Source organism: Abramis brama (assembly GCF_963993115.1).
Source record: "Abramis brama genome assembly, chromosome: 20".
In the NCBI taxonomy this organism is placed as follows: Eukaryota; Metazoa; Chordata; class Actinopteri; order Cypriniformes; family Leuciscidae; genus Abramis; species Abramis brama.
This window is the reverse complement of record NC_139982.1, coordinates 6,190,507-6,209,039: the sequence shown is the minus strand read 5'-3', so window position 1 is coordinate 6,209,039 and position 18,533 is coordinate 6,190,507. Positions and strand designations below refer to the sequence as shown.

Below are 18,533 nucleotides of genomic sequence, written 5' to 3'. Positions count from 1 at the left end.
AAAATATGCGGCAATTGGGATCAATCATCACTCCACACACACACTTATCAGGACTTGTGATTACCGGAAGCAGGATGAGCTAGCGTCAAACTTCTCCACATCAGCAATGGTCGAGAAGCACAAACACGTGCACTACACTGCACCCTCACATCAACCAAAATCAATCACTATAGGTTATAGACCACACACACACACACACACACGGTGCATCAGGCCCCACCACCAAAATAGAGCAACTAGCTCTCCTGCTCCGGACTCACAGTGCCTGAAAGACAAGAAAAGCGAATTACAACAAAAGAAATGGTTTACATGAATTCTACTTTACAAGGCACAACCACAATACCCAATGTCACAAGACAAAATATATGATGCACTCAAACCTGCAGTTATGGGCTTCAGTAAGGTTTTCAGTACATTGGTTTACAGTCACCAGCCTGTCCCGGCTTCACAGGCCGGCTAACACCCACAACCCTCTTTCCTCTGACAGGCTGAGGATCACTCACAAAATTATTAAGTAATGCAAATATTATTCACAAAAGGAATACAGGGCGAACCCATAAGAGATCAAAACAAACAAAATAAATGAAGTTAAATTATCCCAATAATAAAGCAAACTAACGCAAAAATATATTGAATGCTGGGCGTGCTCACATGAGAGCCACTACTGGCCAGCAGATTATTGAAATAAAACTAGGGCTGTACTCAACCAAAGAAAATCTTGGTCGACTGAAGTCCTGAAATTTTCGACTAAAAATCGACTAAAATCGACTAAAAATGACGTTAGAAAAAAAAACGTTAAATTAATTAGCTGCGCACTGTGTCAAGTCAAGTCAAGTCACCTTTATTTATATAGCGCTTTTTACAATACAGATTGTATCAAAGCAGCTTCACATTGAAAAAATGAAAATAATACAACATAGTTTGTTTCTAGAAGAAAATTGCATCATTGTCTACCCTAATAAGGCAGATCAATAATATCGTTGAATATTAAATGTCCCCAACTAAGCAAGCCAAAGCCAAGGCAACAGTGGCAAGGAACCAAAACTCCATCAGGTGACAGAATGGAGAAAAAAACCTTGGGAGAACCCAGGCTCAGTCGGGGGCCAGTTCTCCTCTGGCCAACGAGCGAACAGTGTATGATTATGATCCAGGCAGCATTACGGGTCAGAAGTCAGATTGGTCGTGTCGATGAGGCCGGCACTTCAGGGATGCGTCATGGTTGGGTCCACGTGCAGATCCACCATCTAGTCTGGATACGGCCAGGGTCCACCTCACTTCAGAAACGGAGTGTCTGGTTGACACTTCAGTACTGCGTTGTCGTCGTGTCCAGGCGCAGGTCCTTCATCGGATCTGGATACGGCCTGGATCAGGCGGACTGCGGTAAACCTCGGTGTAAGCAGAGAGACTAATATTAACGTAGATGCCATTCTTCTTATGATGTAACGAGTACATCAGGATTCATGGGAAGTGTTCCCGGTTCCGGCTGAACTAATCTATGCAGCCTAATATGGAATTATAGAAGTCTATAATGTGTTATGTGTATGCTAGGTCAAAGAGATGTGTTTTTAGTTTAGCTTTGAACTGACAGAGTGTGTCTGCTTCCCGGACAATGTTAGGAAGACTGTTCCAGAGTTTTGGTGCTAAATAGGAAAAGGATCTACCGCCAGCAGTCGATTTAGATATTCTAGGTATTATCAACTGGCCGGAATTTTGAGATCGCAATAGACGTGAAGGACTTTAATGCGTTAAGAGCTCGCTCAAGCACTGCGGAGCTAAACCATTTAGTGCTTTGTAAGTAATCAGCAATATTTTAAAATTTATACGATGTTTAATAGGCAGCCAGTGCAGTGTTGACAGAACCGGGCTAATATGGTCATACTTCCTGGTTCTGGATGGTACAATGGTACGGTCTAAATCCTGACTGGAAATCCTCGCAGATATCATTTCTTTCTAAAAAGGAACATAGTTGTGAGGATACTGCCTTTTCTAGTATCTTTGACAGAAAAGGTAGATTTGAGATCGGCCTGTAATTGACTAATTCTGTAGGATCAAGTTGCGGTTTTTTAACAAGTGGTTTAATCATAGCCAGCTTAAAGGTTTTCGGTACACCTCTGGAAGCATCTCTTTCAGTAGCTTAGTCGGTATAGGGTCTAACATACATGTTGTTGATTTAGATGATTTAACGAGTTTAGTAAATTCTTCCTCTCCTATAGCAACGAATGAATCAAATTTTTCCTTAGGGAGACTACAATGCACTGCCTGATGCGATACTGTAGTGGACGGTTGCATAGTTATAATTTTCTCCCTGATATTATCAATCTTGTTAGTAAAGAAGTTCATAAAGTCATTACTGCTGTGCTGCTTAGAAACTTCTGGGGTTGAAGATTTATTTTTTGTTAGTTTAGCCACTGTTTCAAATAAATACCTAGGATTATTTTTATTTTCTTCTAATAGGGTTGAAAAATAAGCAGATCTAGCAGCTTTTAATGCCTCTCTGTAAGTAATCGAGCTCTCCTTCCATGAAATGCGAAATACCTCTAGTTTTGTTTTCTTCCAGTTGCGCTCCATTTTTCTGGCTGCTCTCTTAAGGGCCCGAGTGTGCTCGTTGTACCACGGCGTTGGACTATTTTCTTTAATCTTCTTTAAGCGCAAGGGAGCAACTATGTCTAAAGTGCTGGAAAAGAGAGAGTTAAAAGTTTCTGTCACAATATCTAGTTCTTCTAAGCTATCTGGGATGCTAAGATGATGAAACTGATCAGGAAGATTATTGATAAAGCAATCTTTAGTGGCAGAATTGATAGGTCGAACATATTTGTAACATGGAGTCGACTTTGCAGCCTTGGCTAAATGAAGTTTACACGAGACTAGATAATGATCTGAGATGTCATCGCTCTGCTGCAGAATTTCAACAGCATCAACATCTATTCCATGTGATAATATTAGATCTAGAGTATGATTACGACGATGAGTAGGTCCTGACACGTGTTGTCTAACTCCAATAGAGTTCAGAATGTCTTTAAATGCCAACGCCAATGCGTCTTTTTTGTTATCCACATGTATATTAAAATCACCAACAATTATGACTTTATCTGCAGCCAATACTAACTCTGATAGAAAATCAGCAAATTCTTTGATAAAGTCTGTATGGTGCCCTGGTGGCCTGTATACAGTAGCCAGCACAAATGTTAAACGTGATTTATCATTTACACTAGATAGTGTTACATTTAGCAACAACACTTCAAAAGAATTATATTTAAAACAAGTCTGCAGAAATTCTGAAAATATTACTATAAATTACAGCAACACCTCCCCCTTTGCCCTTCAGACGAGGTTCATGTTTATAACAGTAATCTTGCGGGGTGGACTCATTTAAAGTAATATAATTGTCTGGTTTTAGCCAGGTTTCTGTCAAACACAGCACATCTACATTATAGTCTGTAATCATATCATTAACAATAAGTGCTTTTGAAGTAAGGGATCGAATATTCAGCAACCCAAGCTTTATCATTTGTTCATTCGTATTATGTCTGTTTTTTATTTGTTGAACATCAATTAAATTTTTACCCTTGAATGGGTTTAGGAGTTTTTTGTATTTCCTAATTCGGGGAACAGACACAGTCTCTATATGATGATATCTAGGTGAAAGAGGCTCTATGTGATGGGATTTATCTGACCTTGGTGACGTGAGGCCGCTAGCAGACGGTCGGTTTAGCCAGTCTGTCTGCTTCCTGACCTGAGCCCCAGATTGTCATGTTTGAGCTCTAAGACTATGAGCCATATTACTAGAGAGAAGAGCAGCACCATCCCAGGAGGGATGAATACCATCTCTTTTCAACAGGTCAGGTCTGCCCCAAAAACTTTTCCAATTGTCTATGAATTCTATATTATTAAGCGGACTCCACCTCGACAGCCAGCGATTCAGTGAACACAATCTACTAACTATCTCATCACTCCTGCGAACAGGAAGGGGGCCAGAGCAAATTACAGTCCTTGACATCGTACTTGCAAGTTCACACACCTCTTTAATGTTAATTTTTGTGATCTCCGACTGGCGGAGTCGAACATCATTAGTGCCGACGTGAATAATAATCTTAGAGAATTTACGATTAGCATTAGCCAGCACTTTTAAATTTGCTTTGATGTCAGGCGCTCTGGCTCCCGGCAAACATGTGACTATGGTCGCTGGTGTCTCTATTTTCACGTTCCGTGTAATAGAATCGCCAATAACTAGGACACAATCAACACAATTCTCAGTGGGTGTTTCACTGAGTGGGGAGAATCTGTTTGATGTTGTAATCGGAACGGAAGAGCGGTGTTTTGTCCCGCGACTACAGCGTCTCACCATCACCCAATTGCCCTGCTGCACGGGCTCTACTTCAGCCGGAACCGTGTTATGTACAGAGGTCACTAAGCTACCCAGATAGCAGCTGACTCTGGGCCGGATCCGCCTCCAAACCGGCAGATCCGTGTAACAGTCACGCCCGTTTTACTGCCCCGTTCCAGATACGGCCCGCATGTAGTAGAGTGAGTAGAGTAGAGTAGAGGCATCAGTCGGCGGAATCATAATAGTTCTGGCCCGGACTCGTCGGAACGAGCGCGCGAATTGTTTCTTTTTTTCTAACCAGTTCATACCAGAAGTCAGTCGGCGGAATCGTAGTTGTTCTGGCCCGGGGCATTCGGAACGAGCGCGCGAACTGTTGGTCTTCTTTGGATCAATTCGGACTGCAAGCTTTGTGGAGTTTATAACGGTAAGTTGAACGATGTCAAACAATCAAACAGTTTAGTGTGCTTGTTTGTAATGCTTGTTAACATCATTTCGGAATGTTTTGACCAGGTTTTAACTTCTTACGATGGCTAATTGACTGTTGGTCTTTCTTTGGAACAATTCGGACTGCAAGCGTTGTGGAAGAGTTTAACGGTAAGTTGAACGATGTCAAACAATCAGTTCAGTGTGCTTGTTTGTAATGCTCGTTAACATCATTTCGGAATGTTTTGACCGGGTTTTAACTTCTTACGATGGCTAACGTTAATTGAAGAGGCACGTACGCTTTTTAGCTGGGTTAGCACTAGCTAAATTAACTGAAACTGATAGCTAGCATTAATAAACAACTTTGTGTGTAGCTAGCATAAAACATTAATGCTGTTTAACGTTGGTTACAATGTTGTACGTTTTGAGGTGCTGTCAATTGGTGCTGTTCAAAACGTAAGAAGTTAAAACCCGGTCAAAATTGACTGATGGAAGCTCATGCCTACTCCTGATTGTACACAGACTAACGTTACATGCAGAACTGCATCTGCGTCGATTTGTGCGTCTTTCTGCAACACTTTTAAATGCTTCACATTGCCGACACGTCAACGTAATTGTTCGTTAAAATTTAATCGGTCTTTTGACGCATTATGCATACACAAACTTTAAAAAAAAGCACTAATCATTAACAGTCTAAAGAGTTTATAACTACACAATATATATTAAAGAATTACAGACCAATGGATATGTTTAAAGTGCTTTATTTATGAACAAAACATTACTTACACATTTTCATTTGCTACAACGTGTTTTAGCTTAATGTTGGGAGACAGAGTGAGAAAAAAACTCAAAGAATTAGTGGTTAATTCGGTGATTTTGGCCGTCGGCGTCCTGATCCATCATCACACATCACACTCATCTACTCTGCTTGATCATTCGAAATTCACTTCCCGCTACTTTTTCCCTCTTCCTCTTCCTTTTCCCTTCTGTACACTGTCATGGTTCGTTCTTTTTTTGTCACAAAAAATCTTTTTTAGAGACAAGATGAAAAGGAGTCAACCTCTATTAACAAGCTCTGGAGTCAGGCGGAGGGCCCGTTTTTCACTCGAAAAACGACTCCATGAAATTGCTGAAGACTGTCAGTTAACATCAGAGCAGACAGTAGCAAACAAAGCAGACACCTGTCACAACACCAATGACAATGATAGCAACAATGATTCTCACACCACCAGTGAGGCTTATGACGACAACGACTGTGACTCAAGTGATTCTGACAATTCAGATGGCCACACAGACATAGAATGGGCAGAGGGAGAACTTGTTTCAGAGTCTGATGCAGAAGAATTAAATGAGCATGTGAGCCTTTTGGACAGCTTGGCCAGTTGGGCTATCCAGTTCAGTGTTTCTTTAGTAGCACTCACAGCTCTTCTTAGTTTGTTGAGGGTGTACCACCCAGAACTGCCCAAAGATGCTAGGACTATTCTCAAAACCAAAATGGACTATAGAATCCAAGAAAAATGTGGTGGGTTGTATCATTATAGAGGTATCTTGAAAGCGCTTCATAACACCTTAACTCAGCTGATTGTCAGTGTTGCTGATGGCTTTACATTTAGGCTGCAGGTTAATATTGATGGGTTACCACTTTTTAAAAGCACAAATATGCAGTTGTGGCCTATTTTAGGACTTCTTTTAAGCGTTCCAATGAAGGAACCTGTTGTTATTGGCATTTTTTGTGGTGTAAAAAAACCAAATGCTGCCAATGAATTTTTGCAAGACTTCACACATGAGCTACAGCAGCTGCAGAGAGGATTTGATTTCAAAGGGAAAAAGGTGTTCATCAAACTGGATTCTGTGGTGTGTGATACACCTGCTAGGGCATTTGTAAAAAACACAAAGGCTCACAATGGATACCATGGATGTGATAAATGTTGCCAGCCAGGTGTTTACATTAACAAGCGAATGACATACCCCATTAATGATTACATGTTACGGACTGACTCATCATTTTCAGAGAGGGCTGATGAGGGCCATCATCATAGAGGACCACATGGATTTTCTGACTTAGATGTTGGTATGGTAACTCAGTTCCCCCTAGATTACATGCACCTTGCATGTTTAGGTGTAATGCGTCGATTGTTAAACATTTGGATGAGGGGCCCTTTGAAGTTTCGTTTGTCCTCTTGTCTTGTTGACAGGATTTCAGAAAGTCTAACTCAAATGCGTTCATATATTCCAGCAGAGTTTGCAAGGAAACCAAGATCCCTCAGAGAGCTAGATCGTTGGAAAGCAACTGAGTTAAGACAATTTCTCTTGTATACAGGCCCTGTTGTTCTGGCACCATATGTAGACAGTAATGTATATAACAACTTTATGTTGTTATATACAGGTATTTGCATCCTTGTCAGTCCAAAGCTCTGCTTGGTGTATAGTAATTATGCAAACACTTTGCTCACCATGTTTGTAAGTCACTTTGGGGAGCTGTACGGCAGAGATGCATTTGTGTATAATGTGCATGCTTTGGTCCACTTATCTGCAGATGTACAACTACATGGTTGTTTGGACTCTATCTCTGCCTTTCCGTATGAGAATTACCTCCATAAACTTAAGAGGTTTGTAAGAAAGCCGGAATTTCCACTTGCTCAGATAATAAGAAGGTTATCAGAAGTTCAAAATATTTGCAGCATTGAGTTGCCTTGTAAGGGTTTAAAAAAGCAACATTATGTTGGACCTGTTCCTGATGGCCTTCAGGCAGAAGCACAGTACAGAGAGCTACACACAGAAAAATGGCAAATGAAAGTTTCCACAGGTGACAATGTTTTTGCTATAGGCAAAGATATATGTGGTATATATAACATCATTCAAACAGCAGAAGAAATTCATGTAGTATTTAAAGTTTTCACAAACATGGGAAATTTCTTCAGCTATCCCCTGAGTTCAGATTTTCTCAAAATATTTATTGTCTCTCAACCAACAGGGCCATTTAAGGTGGCCAAAGCATCAGAGATATCTCATAAGTGTGTGCTCCTACCTTATAAAGATAGGTTTGTTGTCATGCCCTTTTTGCATAGTCATAGTGATAGGGCATAGGTGTGGTGGTGGCTTAGAAGCGAGTTTGAGGAGCTGAGTAGTGGGAGACAAAAAGACTTAAGACTGACTTAACACTAACACACAAACGGACATTAAGAAGAGCAACCTACTCCACAATTGAAATGATGTGAGTATCCCTAACGAATATCTAAAAATTCAGAGCCTCTAACCGACGTAATTTCCGCATGTCTGTTATTTTGGTTATTTAACCCTGGTAATATTGTGTGTGTTTATGTACTTTCCCCTTAAAAAACTGCGTGTGTAGTGACGTGACTCCGCCCTGTCCAGTCCTGCTCAGCCTTCAGACCGGAGTCTGAAGGTCAGGGAGATGTTAGCTAGTGCTAACCGCCTTCACTTTGCAGTAGTTGTGGAAACAACAGACAGACTTTTAATAACAGACACACTGTGACCTACTCTGTACATTTACTTCCAGACTGACAACTTATTACTCGCTTTCCGCATCACTTTCTGCCGTTCTCTCACTCGCTCAGCCATTGACTCGCTACGCAAAGATGTTTTACAAGCACAAGATAAAACGACAGTGAACACACCAGTGCAGATGTAATTCATTCGCTACCCGGTTGGTTTTGTTCTGATAGGCTACGTCGTTAACAAGACTCCACATGCGGTGCACGTGCTGCTATAATGATCACAGATAGTATTTAAAAGGGGGAGGGGGGGAGGGGGGGAGGGGGGGGGGGGGGTTAAAATAACAAAAAAAACTTAAGGATAATAACATAAATCTGCATCATTTTCCTTTTCAGATGTATATAGTTGCAGAATTTACAGAGTCCAAGACTGTAAATATTATATCAGACTCGTGGTTTGAAGATGGTGCGACTTTCTGGCCAAACTATAAAAGCGATGAACGCATCAACAGAGCTGTTCGAAAACATGAGGTGCCAGGATCAGACTGGAAAATGTATGACGTTCGAGTCCTCTCAAGAGCTGGTAAGGATGCACTAAAATGTACCTATTCCACAACTTTTCTACCTATTAAGTATTAAATTGTCAAATACTTGCTAACTGGGTTTGTATATGTGTGTAACTGTAAACTACTGATACTGCTTGTCAATACTGACAGTAATCAATACTACTCTTTATAATTTGGTGCAAAAAGTAAAGATGTGAAAACAGAAGTATTTTTATTTTTATATATATAACCAGACAGTTTTTGGGTCCCATTGACTTCCATAGTATTTTTTTTCCTACTATGGAAGTCAATGGGACCCAAAAACTGTCTGGTTACTGATAATCTTCTAAATATCTTCTTTTCTGTTCATCAGAAGAAAGAAATTCATACAGGTTTGAAACAACATGAGGGTGAGTATATGATGACAGAATTTTCATTTTAAAAGTGAACTTCTCCTTTAAGTTCAGCTGAGCATAACTCGAGGGAGCTGCCTATCACTAAAATGAGAATAGCTGATTGACCTTAAAGATCAGCACACCTTAAGTTAATGAGCCTGGGCCACTTTAGCTTGTTGCTAACATCAGGATTCAGGACTTAAATCAGCTTGGCTTGAGTCTTGAGTTGGGGCATTTATTCACTGACACATAGCCTAAACTTTACACACACTACACAGCTATAACTTTACTGCTTAACTCTCACCGTTACACTCACACATACATTGCTACGTTCACAGCTAACTGCCAACTTCACACTCACTGTCACACACACATTCTCTGTATCATTTTGTCTTTACTGCTCACTTGGGTTAAATGTATATATTTATTTTATTTTTTAATATATTTTTATTTTTTAACACAAACACACACACTGTTTTATTTATTTATTAATGCACTTTATTGTTAACAGTGATTTTGGACACAGCACCAATTTCTGAGGTGTGAGTTTCCAGAGATAAACTAATATTTAATCTTTTTTTCAATTCTGATCAGGTGATTATCAAATAGCCAGAGAAAAGCTAAGGGCTTCGCTGACCTGTAACACATCGGAGTTACAAACAGATGGCGAACAAGAAGTAGTAGTAGCTAGGAAAAGAAAAATTAAGCCAAGGTTTGGTATTTGCACGTATACATTATTTAAAAACAAAAGACCATTTACTGCAGTCAGATACAATTATTCAGAGATCTCACAAAGAAGTATTGCAAGACAACATTTTGTCTTTTGCTGATATAGCTATATGCACTGAATGTCAAATGGTAAAGGCAGAAATGGTATTGCATCTTGCATTTAAATGCACTTTAGAAGTAACTGATTCCTAGTGCAACCTACTAGTGTTGACTAATTAAATATTTTGAGTATTGACATTTAGCACAACATTTCTCACATTTTAAAGTTGGTTGCAGGTGCAATTTTTGATTGTCTTAACTAGTATTTTTTGCAAATGCTACATTGTTAACTAGGCCTTGGGGGGGTTGCTTTGTTTGTTAGGCTCATCTTTGGTGATACCGACTCTGAAAGTGAGCCAGAGGAGAGGAACAATACAAGACCCACTTATCTCTCCCTCACTCCAGCACCACCTATTGCTCCACCGACTCCTAACTTCTCAGCTAGACCTCTGCCAGATCCGAATAATGCTGAACTTCTTCATTCCACTGGTATGTTCTTGTACTGCAGTAGTATCATTCAACCCCTGGTTATGAAGTATCATTTACATTTATTCATTTAGCTGACGCTTTTATCCAAAGCGACTTACAATTGATATACACTCACCTAAAGGATTATTAGGAACACCTGTTCAATTTCTCATTAATGCAATGATCTAATCAACCAATCACATGGCAGTTGCTTCAATGCATTTAGGGGTGTGGTCCTGGTCAAGACAATCTCCTGAACTCCAAACTGAATGTCAGAATGGGAAAGAAAGGTGATCTAAGCAATTTTGAGCGTGGCATGGTTGTTGGTGCCAGACGGGCCGGTCTGAGTATTTCACAATCTGCTCAGTTACTGGGATTTTCACGTGCAACCATTTCTAGGGTTTACAAAGAATGGTGTGAAAAGGGAAAAACATCCAGTATGCGGCAGTCCTGTGGGCGAAAATGCCTTATTGATGCTAGAGGTCAGGGGCCGTATTCACAAAGAATTTTAAGGCTAAAAGTAGCTCCTAACTGGCGAATTTAAGAGCAACTCCTAAAAATAATGGGCGTGTCACTCGTAACTTTAGGACTCCTAATTTTTTTGACTAAGAGTAATTCACGAAGCATTTTAGCCCTAAAAGTAGCACCTAAGCCTGGGACAGCTTAAAAGAAGTCGAGAGGACTCCTAACTCACTAAGACCTATTCACAAACCGCTTTTTGTGGCATTTCACGTTGCGATGTTTTGAAATGCGTATGCGGCGGCTACAGGAGCTTCCAATCGCGAGGGAACAATTTTGCATTGTAGGCATAACTAGGGATGCAATAACACCACCAACAACAACCAAAACTAGGCTACTCATTCATTGCATGTAAACTAATCGTAACGTTTGATTGTGAATCAAATTAAAATGTTCTTCTCTTTGCAAACGTAGGCAGAGGCATATAGTGACAGATTAATTCAATAATGTTGCAAAGATATTGCATCAATCCATATGTTTCATTAGGCTACTAGGCTATTTGTTTTGCCTTACTCTTTATTCATTTAGGCTATTTATTCAGTTATTCATCATCTTCCGCCCTTCGCACTACTTGTGTAGTACACGCATTCTCAGACCTGTCACTCATCATCGTAGGGGAGGAGTTTGGAATCATTCCCGCGTTACAATCTTCAGCCAATCAAGGTGGTCACTTCAGTCCAGCTCGTGCATGAGTAATGATGTCATCCATAGCAACGAAGACTCACTCTTAGTTTAGGAGTTGTCATTTTTCTTTACTAAGAGTAGGTCTGAAAGGCGTTGTGAATAACTTTTAAGAGAAAACTCCTAGCTAAAATCTTTTAGTGCGATTTAGGAGTACTCCTAGTGGTAAGATAAAATGCTTTGTGAATACGGCCCCAGAGGAGAATGGGCCGACTGATTCAAGCTGATAGAAGAGCAACTTTGACTAGAACGATATCAAGAGTTTGATAAATGTTCGATAATATTTAAAAATAAATTAATTTTCCAATAAAGATATTCATTTTGTTAAGGAAAAATGACAAATGTTAGAATTTTCTACCTCAGATTTGGTAAATGTTCTCCTGTTTGGCAAGTGTTTGTCATGATATGTTCTGACAATATAGAGTAGTTTAAAACCACAATTAACGCTCTGGGGCCGTATTCACAAAGCATTTTATCTTACCACAGGAGTACTCCTAAATCGCACTAAAAGATTTTAGCTAGGAGTTTTCTCTTAAAAGTTATTCACAACACCTTTCAGACCTACTCTTAGTAAAGAAAAATGACAACTCCTAAACTAAGAGTGAGTCTTCGTTGCTATGGATGACGTCATTACTCATGCACGAGCTGGACTGAAGTGACCACCTTGATTGGCTGATGATTGTAACGCGGGAATGATTCCAAACACCTCCCCTACGATGATGAGTGACAGGTGACAGGTCTGAGAATGCGTGCGCTACACAAGTAGTGCGAAGGACGGAAGATGATGAATAACTGAATAAACAGCCTAAATGAATAAAGAGTAAGGCAAAACAAATAGCCTAGTAGCCTAATGAAACATATGGATTGATGCAATATCTTTGCAACATTATTGAATTAATCTGTCACTATATGCCTACATGCCTCTATATGCTATATGCCTCTGCCTATGTTTGCAAAGAGAAGAACATTTTAATTTGATTCACAATGAAACGTTACAATTAGTTTACATGCAATGAATGAGTAGCCTAGTTTTGGTTGTTGTTGGTGGTGTTATTGCATCCCTAGTTATGCCTACAATGCAAAATTGTTCCCTCGCGATTGGAAGCTCCTGTAGCCGCCGCATACGCATTTCAAAACATCGCAACGTGAAATGCCACAAAAAGCGGTTTGTGAATAGGTCTTAGTGAGTTAGGAGTCCTCTCGACTTCTTTTAAGCTGTCCCAGGCTTAGGTGCTACTTTTAGGGCTAAAATGCTTCGTGAATTACTCTTAGTAAAAAAAATTTGGAGTCCTAAAGTTACGAGTGACACGCCCATTATTTTTAGGAGTTGCTCCTAAATTCGCCAGTTAGGAGCTACTTTTAGCCTTAAAATTCTTTGTGAATACGGCCCCTGGTTTCTACAATTTTCAGTTAGGAGCAAAACTCTGCCTTTAAACTTGAAAGAAATAAAGATTTGACATTTATCGTGATAATTATGGATATTGACTGATATATTATCGTGAGAATTGTTAAGTGTTGTTCCTGTGTTATTGATACTTAGGAAAAGGGAGCCTTCAGTTTGTTACTCTTAAGAAAATGGAATCTTTAAATAATGAAACTTATTACTTTTAATGAAAGTCAATAAAAAAAAGACTTTTGAAAGGAAGTTATTTTTCGTAATTCGTGTAGGTCATAAATTTAAATCATAATGGTCATAAAAAGGTCTTAAAAGGTCTTAAATTTGACTGACTAAACCCTGCAGAAATCCTGAGTAACACCTTTTCTTACACCTACTTTCTACTTTCTTCTACTACGTTCATTGATCTGCCTCTGAATGTCTCTTTTTTTTCTTCAAATATACGTATGCTGCAAATTTTCTTCTATAAGATAACAAGGGCTGTTTTAAAATCTGTTGTCAGTGCTTGGACCCTAATAATGAAATTGTCAAATGCCTTCTCCTCAGCGGCTGCACCACTTGTTCCCATCCCTCTACCTTGCATGCCTTCAAGTCCTCCATGCCAGATTTCTGCTGGACCTCTGCCTGATCTGAGGCAATGTGATCGTGGTAGTTACACAGGTACCACAATAGAGTATTTTTGTTAAGCTTTTCTTATCAAAGTACTCACCTGTTAGCAAAAATAATATGTTCAATCTACCTCTCCTCAGCTCCAGTGGCACTTGTTCCTACCCCTACATCTCTCATGCCCTCACGTCCTAGGCACCGGATCACTGCCACTCCTCTCACAAATGACTATCAAGGCCATTGTTTTGTCCCCACTTTTAGACTGGGGAGGACTGGCACTGGACCTGTTCCTTGCTCTGGTAAAATATATATTTTTTTAACTCTGTTACCGTATACATGGTTTAAATAAGAGCTATTTAAAAAAATACTTATAGAAGGATACGATATATACTGTGTGTGTGTGTGTATTAAGAGCCGACCGATTTGAGCTAATTTCATTGGCATCGGCCGTTTATAACGGCAGATATATGACTATTAAAAGAGAAACAGACTCAGATCATTCACTCATGTCATGGGTGTTGCATAGTTTGCCCACCAGAGGCAAACAGCAGTTTAATGTTACGGTAGCTGGGTGTTTAAAGCTAGCTGCTGACAGACGTAAATTAACTGTAGATTTAATCTGAAACAGTGTGGTAGTTCTAGTGAATGGTCCCCATTTGTCCCTAGTTGTCCCTATCATTTCTAAATATTCTCTACAATCAGATAATGTTACAGCAGGTAGCTGCCCGTTGCTAAATGAGCCACAAAGCTAATGCCGTGTTTATCAGTGGAGGAGTGCTAACGGTAGTGAGCCATTAAACTGATTGTTTCTGATTTATTCTAAATATTTCTGCCAGCCGCCTGTCTGCAGTTATAGTCTGCGTGTCTGAAATGATTAAACCAGAGCGGACATGTAAATAAACGTGAGCTGAACAAGACTCTAACACGGCTTCCTGTAGCTCCTCTTTGTGTGACGTTGTAGATGTGAAATGCTGTAGTCAGAGCTGTACCGGCTGTAAGTGCTGTTACATGAAAAGACATATCATTCATGTAACAGCACTTTTAATATAATTGTTTCTTAACTCCTTTTGTAGCGGCTGAGCTGCACATTCTAACTTTGCTGGAACATATCAAGGAGCAGCAAATGCAGCTGGCTGCTGCTGTAAATAACATTGCTGCAAGAATGGGGACGGAAACTCCTATGGCTGAGATGCCTCAAAATGTCAGTGTTCCGCTGGCCACCATGTCTGAAGTGGAGGAGTTGGAGGAGTGGCTTAAAGATGCTAGAAACTCGCATGCCAAGCAAAACATGGTATGGTAATAGGGCCAGGTGGTATATCGACTTTAATTAAATCGATTTTATTTTAAAACAAGAAAAAATACAATTTTGTTTGTATTGATAGAGTTTAATGTTGTAACCCATTTTTTCAAAGCTAAACTGTTGCTTTTCTGTATTGTCAGATTTCGGCTCTAGGTGCTGTAGGAGGACAGAACGCCAAAAGAGTAACTTGGAATATACTTTCAAGGATTTTCTCAAACACAGTGGCCAAACAGATTAATTGGAAAGGAGTAAACGGGAAAAGAGGTTTTAAAGAAATGCTGACACAAACTCTGTTGATCAGTAAGTATTTTAGTATACGTATTGTTGTATATGTGGAGGTGACTAGTAGATGAGAACAATAAAAAAAAAAAAAATATATATATATATATATATATATATATATATATATATATATATATATATATATATATATATATATATATATATATTACTCTCTACGCTGCGGGATTCCTGTACTTTACATCTTTGGCAGATTAATAACATAGCAACGGTAAAAATTGTTTACTTGTTCATACCGTGGGAAACCTTGAAACCGGTACCCGCCAATGCCTATCCATGACCTGATACAGAATCCACACAGATAAATTTAGAATAAGATGCACTGAGATTTAAGGATGATCCAATACAATCTAGATGTGATTAGTTATTCATTTGTTTTGAGTTACTAAATGAAATGCTACAGAAAATTAGGTCTACTGCCACACCAACAATAGTAATCATGGGCAACATCTAAAGCATTTCTCAAAACAGTGGGTTATTGGCTTGACTTAGAGGTAATTTTCAGAATTTCTGTTAATGACGGCTCATCAACCAATTGACTTTCTCTCTTAACAGAGGCTGTACGGAAGAACCAAGCTGCTAGCAGCGCATCGGACAACGAGATTAACCAGCACGCCATCCGCTGGTTCAACCTGGCCTCTGACCGTGGAGGTGGGCGCAAAGAACGTGCCATGGCCAGAGAGGCCATTCATTAACCGTGGTAAGAGACTTGCTTGCTGGCGGGGCTGTGGTCCGCTGGCAGAACACCGGGTGCTTTCTGATCAGGTGCCGTCGGGATGTTGCCGAGGCGACATAAATTTTGTTTTACGGTGGACGGACTGCAACATTACTGAGTTGTTTTCTTTTAGCTTGAAATAATCCCATACTTTAGACACTTTCTTCTACGCCCCTCCCTTGTTCAAGCCCTTGTTAAGTTAATGCCAAATTAATCAGAGCACATATGTGACTGGGTGCTGACAAGCAATGTAGCATTTAAAAACAGCATCACTGATCTTTTTTAACTGAACATTCTTTTATACTTTGCAGAAATGAACGCGTCGGCCATCCCGCACTCTTCCACCACTGATGATTTGTTGGGTGTTATGTGAGGGTTGTGGCATTCCCACTTCACTTGCCTCATCAATGTTTCCTGTAAAGCCACCAAAGAACACGTATGATCATTTTGCAGGTTTTTCTGGGTTTCATATGACTAGAGTTGGATATTGTATTTTGGCTATAAAACCTTTGTTATTTATACCATGGTCATGAAAAAATGGTTAAAATCTAAATGGCTGGCAGGTATTATCTATTAAGACAAACTTATCGCTAATTAAAACGTTACATCTTGTGTGTTTAGGCCGAAGAATCTCGTTTCTCTGCTGGCTTTAGCTTTTTTTTCTGCTTTAATTTTAAAAAATAACAAAAAAAATAACACCTGTGTCATAGGTATGTGGTAGTAAAGAAGTTTCTTATTCCTACAGTTGTCCTGTAGTTGTTCCTACAAGAAGTTTCTTATTCCTACAGTTGTTAAAGACAGAAATGAGCTGTAAAATGTGTTTATTAGATTGATTGTTAGTTTGGCAATTATCTACTTTGTTTTACGTTTCTGTCCTGTCTTTTTTATCTCAGACATTTTAAATAAAATTTAAAATGTGTATTAAATAAAATTTAAAATGTGTCACTCATCTGTTCTATCAAAACAAGAAGTCTTAAGATGGTGGGGGAAGGGGATTACGGTAGTAATATTTACTCATTACCATTGACGGCAACGTTGCCCAGTACGATTGCTCTAAAAGTTGCTCCGTGTATCATCAGCTTTAGTGTACCTTGGTAAATACAAGTCATAATATTTGTTATACATTATATAGTTAGTTAGTTAGTAGTTAATAGAAACAAAAATCAACAGATTAATTGAGAATGAAAGTAACTGTTAGTAGCAGACTTCCATCCTATAATTGTAACAGTGCATTAGCGCCTGCCATAAGTTCTGTGGTTGAAACTATCCCAGTAACCCTTTGGCTTCTCAGGCAGAAATGGTATACCTTAACTGATATCTATTACTAGGACCCATAGCACAAGCTGAATCATGCACAACATCTAAAAAAATTAAACTATCCCTTTAACTGAAAAAAAATATGTATTTTTGTATATGGTTTGTTGTGTGGTATTATGAGGCCAGAGGTGGTGTGAATCCGGGCCAGAACTAATAAATGGAGCTGGCCCAGTGCCAGTCCAGATGTGGCCCAGAGTATCTTGGAGACTCGGATCCAGTATCTGGCCCACCTTTGGGCCAAATGACTATAAAATAATTCTCATCCGTTCTGGAGCTGGGCCAGTGCCGGCCCAGATGTGAAAACCGGATCCGCACCGGCATTGGCCCGTTGTGCTAAAGGACACCGGCCCAGGTCCGTTTTACAGATCTGGCCCAGAACTTATGAAGGATCTGGGCCAGATCTGGGCCACATGATTTTTGTTATCTGGGTAGTCGCATCCAAAGCAGTATCTAAAGCCCTTGCACTCTTACAATTAACCTCGATTAAAGTTTGGATGCGTGTTTCTAGTTCTGAAATCTTCTCCGCCAGCCTAACTATCTCCCTGCATTTATCACATGTAAAACCTGTGCTGGCAGAGAAGGCTATGCTATACATGTTACATGAGGTGCAGGTGACAATAAGAGGAGATGACATGACTCACCGTGTCTGTTGACTGATACTCACCACAGGTTTTTGATTAACTTGTAAAAGGCGCGAGAGAAAAATAAATAAATAAAGAGCGCACAGAAGACGCGAGCGCGCTAGAGAATAAATAAATAAATAAATAAATAAATAAATAAAGAGCGCACGGAAGACGCGAGCGAGCTAGGGAATAAATAAATAAATAAAGAGTGCACGAATGGCACGCTAACAAGCTAGCGTGTTGTGCTAGATTGAAGCTAGTGGTGTCAGGTTAATGTGTGATGTTGATTAAGTTATATTTAGTATAGATAACAAGAAATGATAATAAATAATGATTAAAACAGAAAGATACGAATCTTACAGATGCAAACTAGTGCAACGCAGCAGCAGCAGCAAGGTAGACAAGAGCAAGCAGCAGGGTAGGTAGACAGGAGCAATCGATCAGTCAAAGGAGTCATAACCATAGACAGTAAAAGAAATGGACACAGCGACCCCATTGGATTCAACGGAGTCAAAGTGAAGCCCATTAGAAACTTTTACTTCCTGGGGGTCCAGCGTACTGCGCAGACTCAAACTGAGCTCGACGACGTAGATGTGACGTGAGCAAACCGTCTGTCTTCTAGTGGCTGTGCCAAGAGAAATCTGAATCATTACCTTCCGAAACTCGCAGAGACGGAGAGCGTGAGTAGGAGCTGTCCA

General features: G+C 39.8%; 1 protein-coding gene across 1 annotated transcript; it reads left to right on the top strand.

Moving 5' to 3' along the window:
- The first annotated feature begins 4,633 nt into the window (after positions 1 to 4,633).
- Positions 4,634 to 16,774, top strand: LOC311071113 (uncharacterized protein). The gene is made up of 11 exons (XM_084095345.1): positions 4,634 to 4,748; positions 4,835 to 4,918; positions 8,599 to 8,785; positions 9,737 to 9,854; positions 10,233 to 10,399; positions 13,521 to 13,634; positions 13,724 to 13,879; positions 14,654 to 14,871; positions 15,021 to 15,180; positions 15,736 to 15,880; positions 16,207 to 16,774. Exons 3-10 carry the CDS (start codon positions 8,599 to 8,601, stop codon positions 15,873 to 15,875), a joined length of 1,260 nt encoding a protein of 419 aa, XP_083951471.1. The 5' UTR covers positions 4,634 to 4,748; positions 4,835 to 4,918; the 3' UTR covers positions 15,876 to 15,880; positions 16,207 to 16,774.
- Positions 16,775 to 18,533: the final 1,759 nt, after the last annotated feature.